At 44.1% G+C, this 12,048-nt stretch overlaps 1 protein-coding gene across 3 annotated transcripts in view; it reads left to right on the top strand.

Annotated features, from left to right (window-relative positions):
• The window catches only part of chd6 (chromodomain helicase DNA binding protein 6), a 38,008-nt gene that overhangs the window by 2,689 nt on the left and 23,271 nt on the right, over window positions 1–12,048 (top strand). For all 3 annotated transcript variants that reach the window (XM_052076261.1, XM_052076263.1, XM_052076262.1), the window contains exons 3-16: window positions 1,772–1,824; window positions 5,596–5,997; window positions 6,382–6,580; window positions 6,887–7,010; window positions 7,083–7,233; window positions 7,816–7,965; window positions 8,309–8,374; window positions 8,481–8,545; window positions 8,643–8,760; window positions 9,612–9,698; window positions 9,766–9,903; window positions 10,672–10,793; window positions 11,246–11,489; window positions 11,715–11,891. In XM_052076261.1, the coding sequence (XP_051932221.1) occupies window positions 1,792–1,824; window positions 5,596–5,997; window positions 6,382–6,580; window positions 6,887–7,010; window positions 7,083–7,233; window positions 7,816–7,965; window positions 8,309–8,374; window positions 8,481–8,545; window positions 8,643–8,760; window positions 9,612–9,698; window positions 9,766–9,903; window positions 10,672–10,793; window positions 11,246–11,489; window positions 11,715–11,891 (2,076 nt within the window). In that variant the 5' untranslated portion in view covers window positions 1,772–1,791. The remainder of the gene's footprint in view (window positions 1–1,771; window positions 1,825–5,595; window positions 5,998–6,381; window positions 6,581–6,886; window positions 7,011–7,082; window positions 7,234–7,815; window positions 7,966–8,308; window positions 8,375–8,480; window positions 8,546–8,642; window positions 8,761–9,611; window positions 9,699–9,765; window positions 9,904–10,671; window positions 10,794–11,245; window positions 11,490–11,714; window positions 11,892–12,048) is intronic.

Raw genomic sequence — 12,048 nt, forward strand, 5'->3', positions numbered from 1 at the left:
TACTGCTCGTCCTTTTGCAAGGCGCTAAAGTGAGCTCACGTGATGGCGTGGACCACTTTGACAGAGAGAACCCACAAAAGTGTTGTAGCAGAACCGTGACAGAAACGTTATGGCGGTACGTTGCCGTAAAGGTACCCAGTGAACGCATCTAATTAGGTGATATACGGTGAAAATCGGCAAGGATTTGACTGTGATCATTGCTTCATTTATATGCAATTTTGCATTTTTCAGTATTAATGCGGTCTCAAAAAGCAAACCGAATGGGTGCATTGACTGCAAAGTAGGAGGATGTGATGAAAGTCCTCGATAGTCGAATCAGCGGGCGGTATTCAGTCTCTTTTGAGTTTCTGATGGTTTACCTTCAATCAGAATTGGTAGAATCCTGGCGGGTTAACGCACCTTTCATGCGCAGTAAATCCTTATTGTGGAAACGGAGAGGTAGTCGCCATCGTTCTTCTTCGACTTTCAATTTGAAGAACAACAACTCTAGTACATTTACAGATTTACATCTCGATTTACAGTGCGGGTATTTATTCTCATTTTGCATTTCAAAAGTTAATTCTTAAGTGCAACAAGTATTTACAAGGTAGGGAACTGTCTGTGTGTGCGTGTGTGCGCGTGTGCGTGTGTGTGTGTGTATGTGTGTGTGTGTGTGTCTGTTGGAACTGTTTCGGAAAGCGCTTTTCTACCTCAAAGCGCTTCACCTCATGTGCTGTTACCTCATTCAACTACTGATGACGCAGCATCAAGAGCAACTGCGGGGGGGGTTCAGTATTTTGCTCAAGGACACTTCGACATGGCCGGGGATCGAACCATCAGCCTGTGGGTTAGGAAACAACTACTCCACCACTGAGCCAAACATTGGCGAGACATCATTGCCATGCCGCCGCTTCTTACTTTCGGAGGAGTTGGAGTCTCATTTTGCTTGCCAACATATAGTGGCGTTGTGAGCCATACTAGGGTAAAAAAAGAAAAAAAGATCTATTGATTCCAATTTTCTTCCGGATATCATTCATTCATTCATCTTCCGAGCCGCTTGATCCTCACGAGGGTCGCGGGGGGCGCTGGAGCCTATCCCAGCTGTCTTCGGGCAGTAGGCGGGGGACACCCTGAATCGGTTGCCAGCCAATCGCAGGGCACACAGAAACGAACAACCATTCACGCTCACACTCACACAGAGGGACAATTTAGAGTGTTCAATCAGCCTGCCACGCATGTTTTTGGAATGTGGGAGGAAACCGGAGCACCCGGAGAAAACCCACGCAGGCCCGGGGAGAACATGCAAACTCCACACAGGGAGGCCGCAGCTGGAATCGAACCCCGGTACCTCTGCACTGTGAAGCCGACGTGCTAACCACTGGGCTACCGGGCCGCCCCTCTTCCGGATATCATCACACCAAAATATAAGTGTATGCATGTGTATTAGTGGTCCTCCGGTCAATCGGCCACCGGTCGCGGTTGGACAATTCCCGTGGAAATGAGCGCGATGGACACATGTTGATGAATGCTATTCATTGCCAATCACAAAAAGCGATCCCCCCTCCTGTGTTCAGTGTTTTTTTCCCCTTCACACTGCACAGGTGAGCGGCAAACCGTAGCAACGTGATTCGAGAGTCTCCAGCGAATTCATGGGTTTTGTATCGGACACGGTATCGGCTGATCTCGTTATTGGAATTGGCAGCGTAAAACCCTGATTGGAACATGTTGACTTGCCAGCGTCAATCACCAAGTTGAGTGTTTGTGCTTAATTGTGCGCGTTTGTGTGTGACAGATGCAGTGACGACGTAGAAAATGAAGATCCACAAGAAGGACAAGCAACAGCAGGTTGGTTACCCTTGTATGCATTTTGTTGATCGACTTTCTTCTTTAAGACGAATTGAAATGCTGTTAATTCATTCCAAGCAACCCCCAAAAGAAATACCTGTGTGTGTGTGTGTGTGTGCGCATCTAATCGTTTCGAGACCTTGTTTAACCCTTTCATGCAGCAATAATGATAACCTTGTCACCTGGTAACATGATAAGCTGTCCAATGTAGTTACCGCTGTCACTGAAAGGGTTATCATGAAATTGTTCAAATCCTTTGCCTTTCGGCTTCTCGACGGTTAATGTTCTGTGAAATTTCCATTGTCCTCCATGAAAGCAGGTATTTGTATTGAATTAAATAACATTTGCAAACGTCCGTTCTCACTTTGGACAGCAGTCAACATTTTTTTCTGTCAGATGTTGCATACCAAAATGTCAATTGAATGGGATGGAAATTAGTTAAAAAAAAAATCCAATTCATTGATTAATTAATAAAATCAAATTTTAAAATACTATTTAGGTGCTGCCCTATTTCAGAGACTTAAATCAAATCAGATCATTTGGACATATTTATAAGAGGAATATTTCCAAACAATAGCTTTAAACTAGCCATCTTGCCAGCGAGCTAGCTATCGATAATTTCAGTGTTTAAAAAGTGCAGCACACTTGGTTGTATATAAATCATATCATGTTCCTTGAAAAGTTGAATCTGGTGAATTGGTAAAACCACAGATTTTATTGCCATGAAAGTTTTAATCTGTGCTTCAGTTTGTATGATTTATCACTGACGTATACGACGACGTCACACTTGTTTGACAGAATTCTGTTGTCCCGGTGAATCGTTGCACTTAAAAGACGACATGTTAAAGTATTTAGTAGGTTTAAACCAGTAATTCTAGTGGAGAACTATCTGTCTATCTGTCTATCTGTCTATCTGTCTATCTGTCTATCTGTCTATCTGTCTATCTGTCTATCTGTCTATCTGTCTATCCATTTTCTGAACCGCTTAATCCTCGCGGGGGGTGCTAGAGCATATCCAAGCTTTCTTTGGGCAGTAGAGCTCGTCCACCTGCGGTTCATTCATTCATCATCATCCGAGCCGCTTGATCCTCACTAGGGTCGCGGGGGGTGCTGGAGCCTATCCCAGCCGACTTCGAGCAGTAGGCGGGGGACACCCTGAACTGCTTGCCGGCCAATCGCAGGGCACACAGAGACGAACAACCATGCGCACTCACACTCACACCGAGGGACAATTTAGTGTGTTCAATCATCCTGTCATGCATGTTTTTGGAACGTGGGAGGAAACCGGAGTACCCGGAGAAAACCCACGCAGGCCTGGGGAGAACATGCAAACTCCACACAGGGAGGCCGGAGCTGGAATTGAACCGGGTACCTCTGCACTGTCGACGTGCTAACCACTGGACTACCGGGCCGTGTATATATATATATATATATGTATATATATATATATATGAATACTCGAGCGTTGAAAATTTTACCCCTTAGCACAGTGAATGGCAATATTGCTCACGGAGCAGGGATAGCTTAGCATGTATGCAAACTCCGTCGTGGCTGCCGCAGTAGCAGTGCAGAAACTGCAGAGCCATGCACTTTACTTTTTTCAGAGATGCGCTCTTTGGGGGTGTTTGTGTGTGTGCACCCGTTTGTGTGTGTGTGTGTGTGTGTTATTGATTCGTCGGCTGTGCGACTGCAAGCGGCAGCTGTGCTCGCTGGTCTTTCCTGGCTTGGCAGACGCCACGACACTGCAGCATGTTGCTGTGTTTGCCTGCGTATGATTCGCATTGTGTGTGCGTGTGTGTGGGAGTGTGTGGGTGTGGGTGTGGGTGTAACTTGGGACTTTATCCATGTAGGTGCAGTGAGCTGTGATAGGAATCATTGTGTGTCTATGGCGTACGTGCAGGTGTTGGAGTGTTGCGTGAAAGTGTGAGCACATACAGTACGTACATGTGTTTCTGCTTATTGAGCCTGCGTTAGTGTAGCAGCTAATTTTAGCCATTGTTAATAATAACTTGAGATTTATATAGCCTCTTTCAATGACTAAAGATCAAAAGTGTATTTGTGTATATACCAGTCCATGTATCATTCAATGAAATAAAATATGTTAAAATGTAACCAAAAATACATTCATAATTACATTTGGGGCACATAACAGCAAATACATTGTGGCATTAAGTCTTTTTTCAAAAATAACGCTTTACTCAGATATAATTTTTACCTTTTAAATGATACCAGCTACCAATAAGTCAAATACTCATGCCAGTAAAAATAATAGTTTTTCAAAAGGAAATTCAGTATGTTATGCCTTAATCATTATGGAAAATGACCCATATATTGACCCATTGATTGATTCATATTTGAAACACTTCCAATACAAAAAAATAAAAAAATATATATATACACACACACAAAATGGCAAGGACACATAACTCTTGGCTATGTGAACTTAAACAGGAATGAAATAAAAGACAGCTGGAAAAATTTCCAATTTGGATGATGCAACACAAACGGATTCATCATTGGGAAATAATATACGAATAACAAAAAGAGGCTATTGTCATGGCGACCATGTGTTTACGTCTGCCTTTCCACGCTACATTGCTGCGGAAGAGACAGTTTCCATGGCAACAGCCTGGATGCCCCTCCTTGCACTCTGTGTGTGTGTGCCTGTGTGTGTGTGTGTGTGTGTGAGAGAGAGACATTGATTGAAATCATCTCAGTCAATTTTTATTAAAGGATTCCACCAAAACACAGAGTACAAAACATCAAAAGAAAGGTAAATAGCAAAAAAAAAAAAAAAACGGAAAAAGAACACGACAACCAAAAACATGTACGATAGGCGTACTCCTGAGCTGTTGCCATGGAAACAAACAGTGAAATCCCTTGGATGTACAAGCCCGACGTTAACGTGGCACGTTTCACGTCTGTTGATTGGTCAGTCGACGCCACGTTGACCTTTCTCATATTTATGCTAATAAATGACAAATCAAGATGAATTAGTGCTAATGCTAAAAAGGAGGCTAATGACAAAGAAATGCATTGCTTTGTAAAGCAATGCATTTCTTGCTTTGTAAAGCAATGCATTTCTTTGTCATTAGGTGTGCATGATCTTTTGTAAAGATCATGCACACCTTCTTTTGTCACAAGATTATAAACATTAACGAAAGAAACATATTCATAACTTCCTTAGTAACTTGAGTTTAAACATCAAAGAAACACGGGTGCAAAAAAAAGAAACATATTCATAACTTCCTTAGTAACTTGAGTTTAAACATCAAAGAAACACGGGTGCAAAAAAAAGTATCTCTTCAAAGTTCTAAAGTAAAACAAATAGGAGTGACAGTTCCGTTCTTAGATGTGCATCCCCTTTGTAGTACGTCTTGAAATATCAAAGGAGACACATGACCTGACTTTCAACATCAACAAAAAAAGAGATTTACAGTAGATGCACAGCTCTCTTTGTCGTAGGACTATTGAGATCAAGCAAAGGGACACTGGTGCCCAGTTTCCCTCACAACACAAGTTTAAACATCAAGGAAAGCGACACAGGGTAACATAGGTTGAGTGGAATTGTCAATCATCTGAGGTACCTCATTTTCGGTTACTGTCACAGTATGGGCGGCATGAAACTCGTATCAATTTGGAGACAGCTCTGCCTGTAGACTCCCAACATCCGATATAACACGAGTTGCATGATGAATGCAAGTCCAGATTTTAGTGTGGTGACCGCCATGACGATGACATTTGAAATGATTTGTTGTTGTTGGTCTTCAGATGTTGGGTGGCCTCCTGAAGCACACGTCGCCATCTTCGGGCTCATCAGCTTCGTCGGCGTCGCCGGAGCAGAACAGCGACGTGCAGACTTCGCTGTCCACCATCCCCAGGGGCCACCTTCTGGTGGGCTCCAAAGACCAGCTCCGACTTCTGGCCCCTGTGGGCGGCCTGTCCAACCACTGCAAGGCCCCCGCTCTGGTGGTGGCAGCGGCGGCTCCACGGCCCCCCTCCTCCCTAAGTGAAGAGGACGACGGCGGCGGCGGCGGTGGCGGTGGCGGCAGGGTGAGGAAGAAACGCAAGAAGAAGGACAAACGAGAACGGGAAGAGGGCGGAGACCAGGCCTCGGTTAAGAAGCGCAAGCATGCCAAGGAGGCGCCTGTCACCACCCTACTTCCGAATAAGGTCACCGTACTTTGATTGCATTTTCACTTTTTGCTTTTCAAATCACTTAATTTATATTCTCTTTTACAGAAGGCTTGCTATTTTTTTTCCTAGTCATGCTTAATTTTAGTGTCATTTTGATTGGTTTTCCTTTTTTCTGATTTTCCCTTTAACTGTTTTTGATTTTAAATACCCTAATTTCTTTAGAATAACATGCTCACATTCAAAATGGAGAAAAGTTGTCACATTTTATAGGTTTTTATGGGTACCTGGGAGGTTGTGAAGAAGGTGTACTTTCATTCTAAAATGCTCTTTTTTTTTTTAATTTAGTCAAAATATTTTGTTTTGAATTTTAGCTTTCACCATTTTGTCAGTTTTCGTAAACAAGTCCTGTTTCTGAAACAGAGGACGGAGCGCAGGAGTAAGGGGAGGGTGGATGCCGCCCCAGACGCTCAAGCTGAGCTCAAGCAGGCCACCAGGCGGAAAAACACCTGTGCCCCCAACCCCCCCATGCCGGTTCCTTCAGAGGTGCCCGTTAAGGTGCCTGGAAAACGAGGGAGGAAACCCAAGATCAAAATCCTGCCCCCTCTTCCTCCTCATCAAGGTGTGTGTGTGTGTGTGTGTGTGTGTGTGTGTGTGTGTGTGTGTGTGTGTGTGTGTGTGTGAGACAAAGAGAGAGAGAGAGAGAGAGAGAGAGAGAAAAAACACAGTATGTAAGTGGAAAAGTCCTGCATAAAATATTGTCAAAAATGCATTGTAAGAAATACAGTCCACAAAGTAGTCAGAAATGACTGGAAAAAAACCAAGCATAAGAAATACAAATACATAAATGGAATCCATTGTCATTGCAACAACATCAACATAATATGTTGATGTTGATGTTATGTCACACTGCTTTCATGTTCTACAGCCACACCACCTCCTGCCTCAGCCCTGCCTGTCAGGCCACAAGCCTCGCTCCCCAAGAACCACAACCAAGCCGCCCTCAAACCCGGCCTCAACTCGGTGCCCAAGCAGAGGGGCCGCAAACCCAGGTAAGGCCAATGGAGTGAAGAAAGCGCTGGTGGGGGATAATGCGAACTTGACCGTTCTTCCTTCTTCCTCAGAGATCCTGGCGCCGCCCCGATGGAGAGGAAGAAAAAGGCCAAGAGAAGAAAGCAGACGATGGCACTCCCCGATGGGGCAGAGAGCGACGACACCACCTCACTGTCCATCAACACGGGCGGAGAGGACAGTCAGGACCCCCTGGACAACACGGTGAGCCCGGCTCCTGGCTCCCCTTGTTATATCGAATGGAAAAACAGTGAACTTCCATGGTTGTTTTCACTTTCAAAGTTATACAGTACTGACACTCTCTATGTACCATACCGCATTAATTAAAAGAACATTGTTTCAAATTGACAGACAATCCCAAAAAATTAATGGTGATTCAGTTCGGTCGTTAAGGTTTGGTAAAATTGAAAAAAAAAAAGCATTGTTTTTTCCAAAATAAAAGCAGATGATTGCAATTCTCTTATTTTGTTTCAACACAAATAAAATTATTCCGGTTTCATGAAAGACTATTCAAATCAGAGAATATTCAGGGTATTTTGATGTCAATTAATCCAAAAACGAGATTGAGAATTGCCTACGGTTTTTGATATTCCGTATTTGAGTTTCAGAAAGAGAATCATTTTTGACTCCATCAAAAATATCGATATTTCAAAAACTCGAACCAATTCGGACAGCCAAAAATGCCCCAGAAGGAACCATTCAAATATCTTTGGCGCTCGAAAATGTTTCTTTTGGCCAATGTTAACGACTCTTAGATGAATGCCATTTGTGTCGCTTGCCTTTTAGAAGCGGCGCTCGGGCCGTCAAGTGAAACGCAGGAAGTACAACGAGGATTTGGACCTGAAGGTGGTGGACGACGATGGGGAGACTATCGCTGTCCTTGGAGCGGGACGCATCGCAGCGCTCAATGCTACGGCGCTGGCCTGGCAAGCCGAGGTATGGCAAAGGAAACCTCTTCCCACTAGATTTGAATTGAAAAAAAAACAAAACAAAAAAAAAACATTAAAAAGACATTTGCATTAAAAAAAACAACACTTTCAACAGTGGTTGGACAGTAAAAATGTTTGTGGATTTTCTCCACATATTCTTTTTGTTATGGATAAAATCTAAAAAATCTAGCAAAATGTCAATACTACATAAAAAAAATGGAGAACATGTTCATACAGAATAAACATTTCGTGTGTATGTTTTGGATAAAGAGGCAAACAAGATTTTGAGGAAAAAAAATTACTCAATACAAGACTCGCATCCAAGCAAAACTTCGACGTCTTCTCCGCAGGAGCCGCCCGAGGACGAGGCCAACATCATCGAGAAAATCCTGTCGGTGCGACCAGTCAAGAAGGAGGTAAGCTGCATTTAGTTTGATGTGTTTTTTTTCTCCTTTTCTTTGTCGTCTTCTTCTCATCATTATTATTTTATTATCACCATCGACTTTGGGGCCTCCTCCGCAGACATCGTCTTTATCAGAGGAGCAAGCCGAGGAGACGGAAGAATTTTACGTTAAGTACCGAAACTTGTGAGTCAAATTTGCAGATATAAACGTGTGCGCATGCGTGTGTTTTTAGTCGTTCATCACCACCTTGTTTTTTTTTTTTTTTTGCTTTGTATCCCAGCTCCTACCTGCACTGCAAATGGGCTACGCTTGGCGAACTGGAAAAAGATCCCAGAATTCACCAGAAGATCAAGCGCTTCAGGACCAAGCGGGCGCAGATGAAACACCTCTTCAGCGAGGTAACAGCCAGCATCACTGCATCCCCCTGGATTCATTTTGAAAACTCAGCCACTGAAGACAGTTTGACTTGACAGTATGTTATTTGGAAGCCATGTCGATCATGAGTCGAGTCACAAAAATGTCTCGAGAGACGCGGGAAGTTGACCATTTGGGTGAGATTGAAGCAACAATTTTGGGCTCATTTTGGCTTGTTCCACTGATAGTTCATAAAGGAGTCTTCTTGTGCTTTATATTAAAAAAAAAAAGATGCACAAAGGTTGCCATTTTGCCCTGAATCAGCCATTTGTTATTGTAAAGTGTCCTTGGGTGTCTTGAAAGGCGCTTATCAGAATCAGAATCAGAATCATCTTTATTGGCCAAGTATGTGAAACACACAAGGAATTTGTCTCCGGTATAACACGCTGCACTAGTATCATCGTAAACAACAAAATCATTGAACCATTTTAGAGTAACCAGTAGTTTTGAAGTACCATTTTGTGGTGCAAGAAGAGTGACTGTCAGTGACTGTTTAAGGAGTTAATGGCTAGAGGGAAGAAGCTGTTTAAGTGTCTACTGGATTTGCTGCGCATGGATCTGTAGCGTCTGCCTGAGGGGAGTGGCTGGAAAAGGTGGTGGGCAGGGTGCGGGGGGTCCAGGAGGATTTTCCGTGCCCTTGTCTTGATTCTTGCAGTGTGCAAGTCCTCAAGAGTGGGTAGGGCGGTGCCAATGATTTTTTAAAAAGAAATACAATTATATATTTATAAATTTTATATATAAATATTATTATTATTATTTTAGTGTCATTTCGTTCATATGCTGGGGTCCTTCGATCCGTTGATTTACTCTTCTTGTTTTTTTTACCCTCTTACAGCCTGACGAAGATTTATTTAATCCCGACTACGTGGAGGTGGACAGGGTGTTGGAGGTGGCCGTTACCACGGACACGGAGACTGGAGAGGTTGGTGACGCAACAAAGAGACGCGCACACATGCGTGCGCATATGCTGCATTTGTTTGTGTGTTCAGGAGGTGACGCACTACTTGGTGAAGTGGTGCAGCTTGTCCTACGAGGAGGCCACATGGGAACTTCAGGAGGACTTGGACCCGGAGAAAATCAAAGAGTTTGAGGAGATTCAAAAGCTGCCGCCAGACTTGCGACATGTGGTGAGGCGACCTTTTACAATGTGGGGGAACGTAAAATGACTGACCAAAAAGGTTTTGAGGCAAAGGGAAACATTTTTGTACTAAATTGCAACTTTTTATGGTCGACTTTTGCATTTTTTTTGTGTACAAATATTGCACTTGAGTGTGTCCTTAGCAATTGTCCATTTGTGATGTTGATCAGAGCAAAAGCAGTTTTTTTTTCCTGTTTGTGTCTGTGGTAAATATGGTGTCTGAATGATTAGGTCATTTAAATTATAAATGTTCAATGATAGACTTTATGCGAGCAAATGCAGTCTTTTAATTGAATTTCTTTGCGAAACTGTGATTTTCTTGGACAAGTCCATCACTTTTGTGCCAATGATATACCATTTTTGAAGGCAATGTAAGTCAAGAGCAACGTATTGGCACCAAGCCCCCAACACACCCTCAAAGGTTTTAATTGACAGAAGATGCCATGAGATGACGGCAAAGTATTGCCAATGGCCTGTCTAAATGAAGCTTCTTCTCGTACTTCAACACGCCGTGGGACCCTTGGCCCCAAGAAGGACCATAATGGTGCCAGAGCAGTAGACTCGTCTTTGGCCTGAGCACTTAAGACAGCCAGCGAATACAGTAGATGAATTTTTAGCAAATGACAAAGGAGAGGTTTGGAAAGCGGGGAAAAAAAAATCAGCAAACATGTCAATTCACAAGTTGTGAATAGCAAACGTGCAGTGAACATTGTGTAATATTTTCATGCTGAAGCACAAGTGTGCGTTTTGTCCTCAGGAGCGTCCTCCCCCTGACAAGTGGCAGAAGTTGGAGCGCTCGCGAGATTACCGGAATGGAAACCAGCTGAGAGAGTACCAGCTGGAGGGCATGAATTGGTTGCTCTTCAACTGGTACAACAGGTGAACAGGCATTCACGCACACAAACACAAGCGCTGTTGCACACGTTCACACCTGCACAGTGCGTCACAAACACGCACGTCAATTTAGACAGATGCTCGCACAAGCACAGACAGACGGACAGACTCGCACCCACACAGGCACACGTTGACAAATGCACAGCACATTAACACTGTTTTCACACCTGCACACGCATAAAGACTGACACACACACACACACACGGATCCACATGCACACACGCTCATGAGGAGACAGAGACACACTAACACACAGACATCACATACACACACAGACACAGTATCACGGACACACGTATGATACACACAAGCACAACGACACACAGACAGACACACACACACCAGTTATACACTTACACACACACACATTAGAAGTGAAACACACAGCTTGTGGATGTTTGCTGAGTCGTTTCTCCTCCTCGCTGGCCGGCGGCAGGAAGAACTGCATCCTGGCAGACGAGATGGGCCTGGGCAAGACCATCCAGTCCATCACCTTCCTGTACGAGATGTTCAGCATGGGCATCCGGGGGCCCTTCCTGATCATCGCGCCCCTCTCCACCATCACCAACTGGGAGCGCGAGTTCCGCACGTGGACGCGCATGAATGTCATCGTATACCACGGCTCGCAGATCAGCCGCCAGATGATCCTGCAGTATGAGATGTTCCATCGCGATGCTCAGGTCTCGCCCTTCTTCAAACATAATTACAAAGTGGGGGGGTCCTGCTTGGTTTCACATTTAAATGTCTACTCCTCTCTCAGGTCATCAGTAAGACATACTAATCGTTTTATGCACAAGATTAAAAAAAAATATACGTATATATATATTTGACTGAGCACTGTTGTGAAAACAAAGACGCTCATCAACATGAGCATGAAGCGAATGTGCTCGTTTTTCCCCCGGCAGGGCAACACGGCGCCGACTGTGCTGAAGTTCCACGGGCTGATCACCACCTTCGAGATGGTAATGGCCGACTGCCCCGAGCTGAAGAAGCTGCATTGGCGCTGCGTGGTCATCGACGAGGCGCACCGCCTGAAGAACAGGAACTGCAAGCTGCTGGAGGGACTCAAACTCATGAACTTGGTCAGTCCAAAGTTACTGGTTACTCGAATGAAGTCTTCAAATGCTAAAGTTGTTGTTCATCAGCGTTTCAGTAATTGGTCGGTCTGAAATGGGTTTAAAAGCATCACGGTATTGGACGATTTATCGAAAAGTGGAAGTCCTGGACTTGAGACTGACG

This window comes from Hippocampus zosterae, chromosome 9 (genome assembly GCF_025434085.1).
Source record: "Hippocampus zosterae strain Florida chromosome 9, ASM2543408v3, whole genome shotgun sequence".
Taxonomy (NCBI): Eukaryota; Metazoa; Chordata; class Actinopteri; order Syngnathiformes; family Syngnathidae; genus Hippocampus; species Hippocampus zosterae.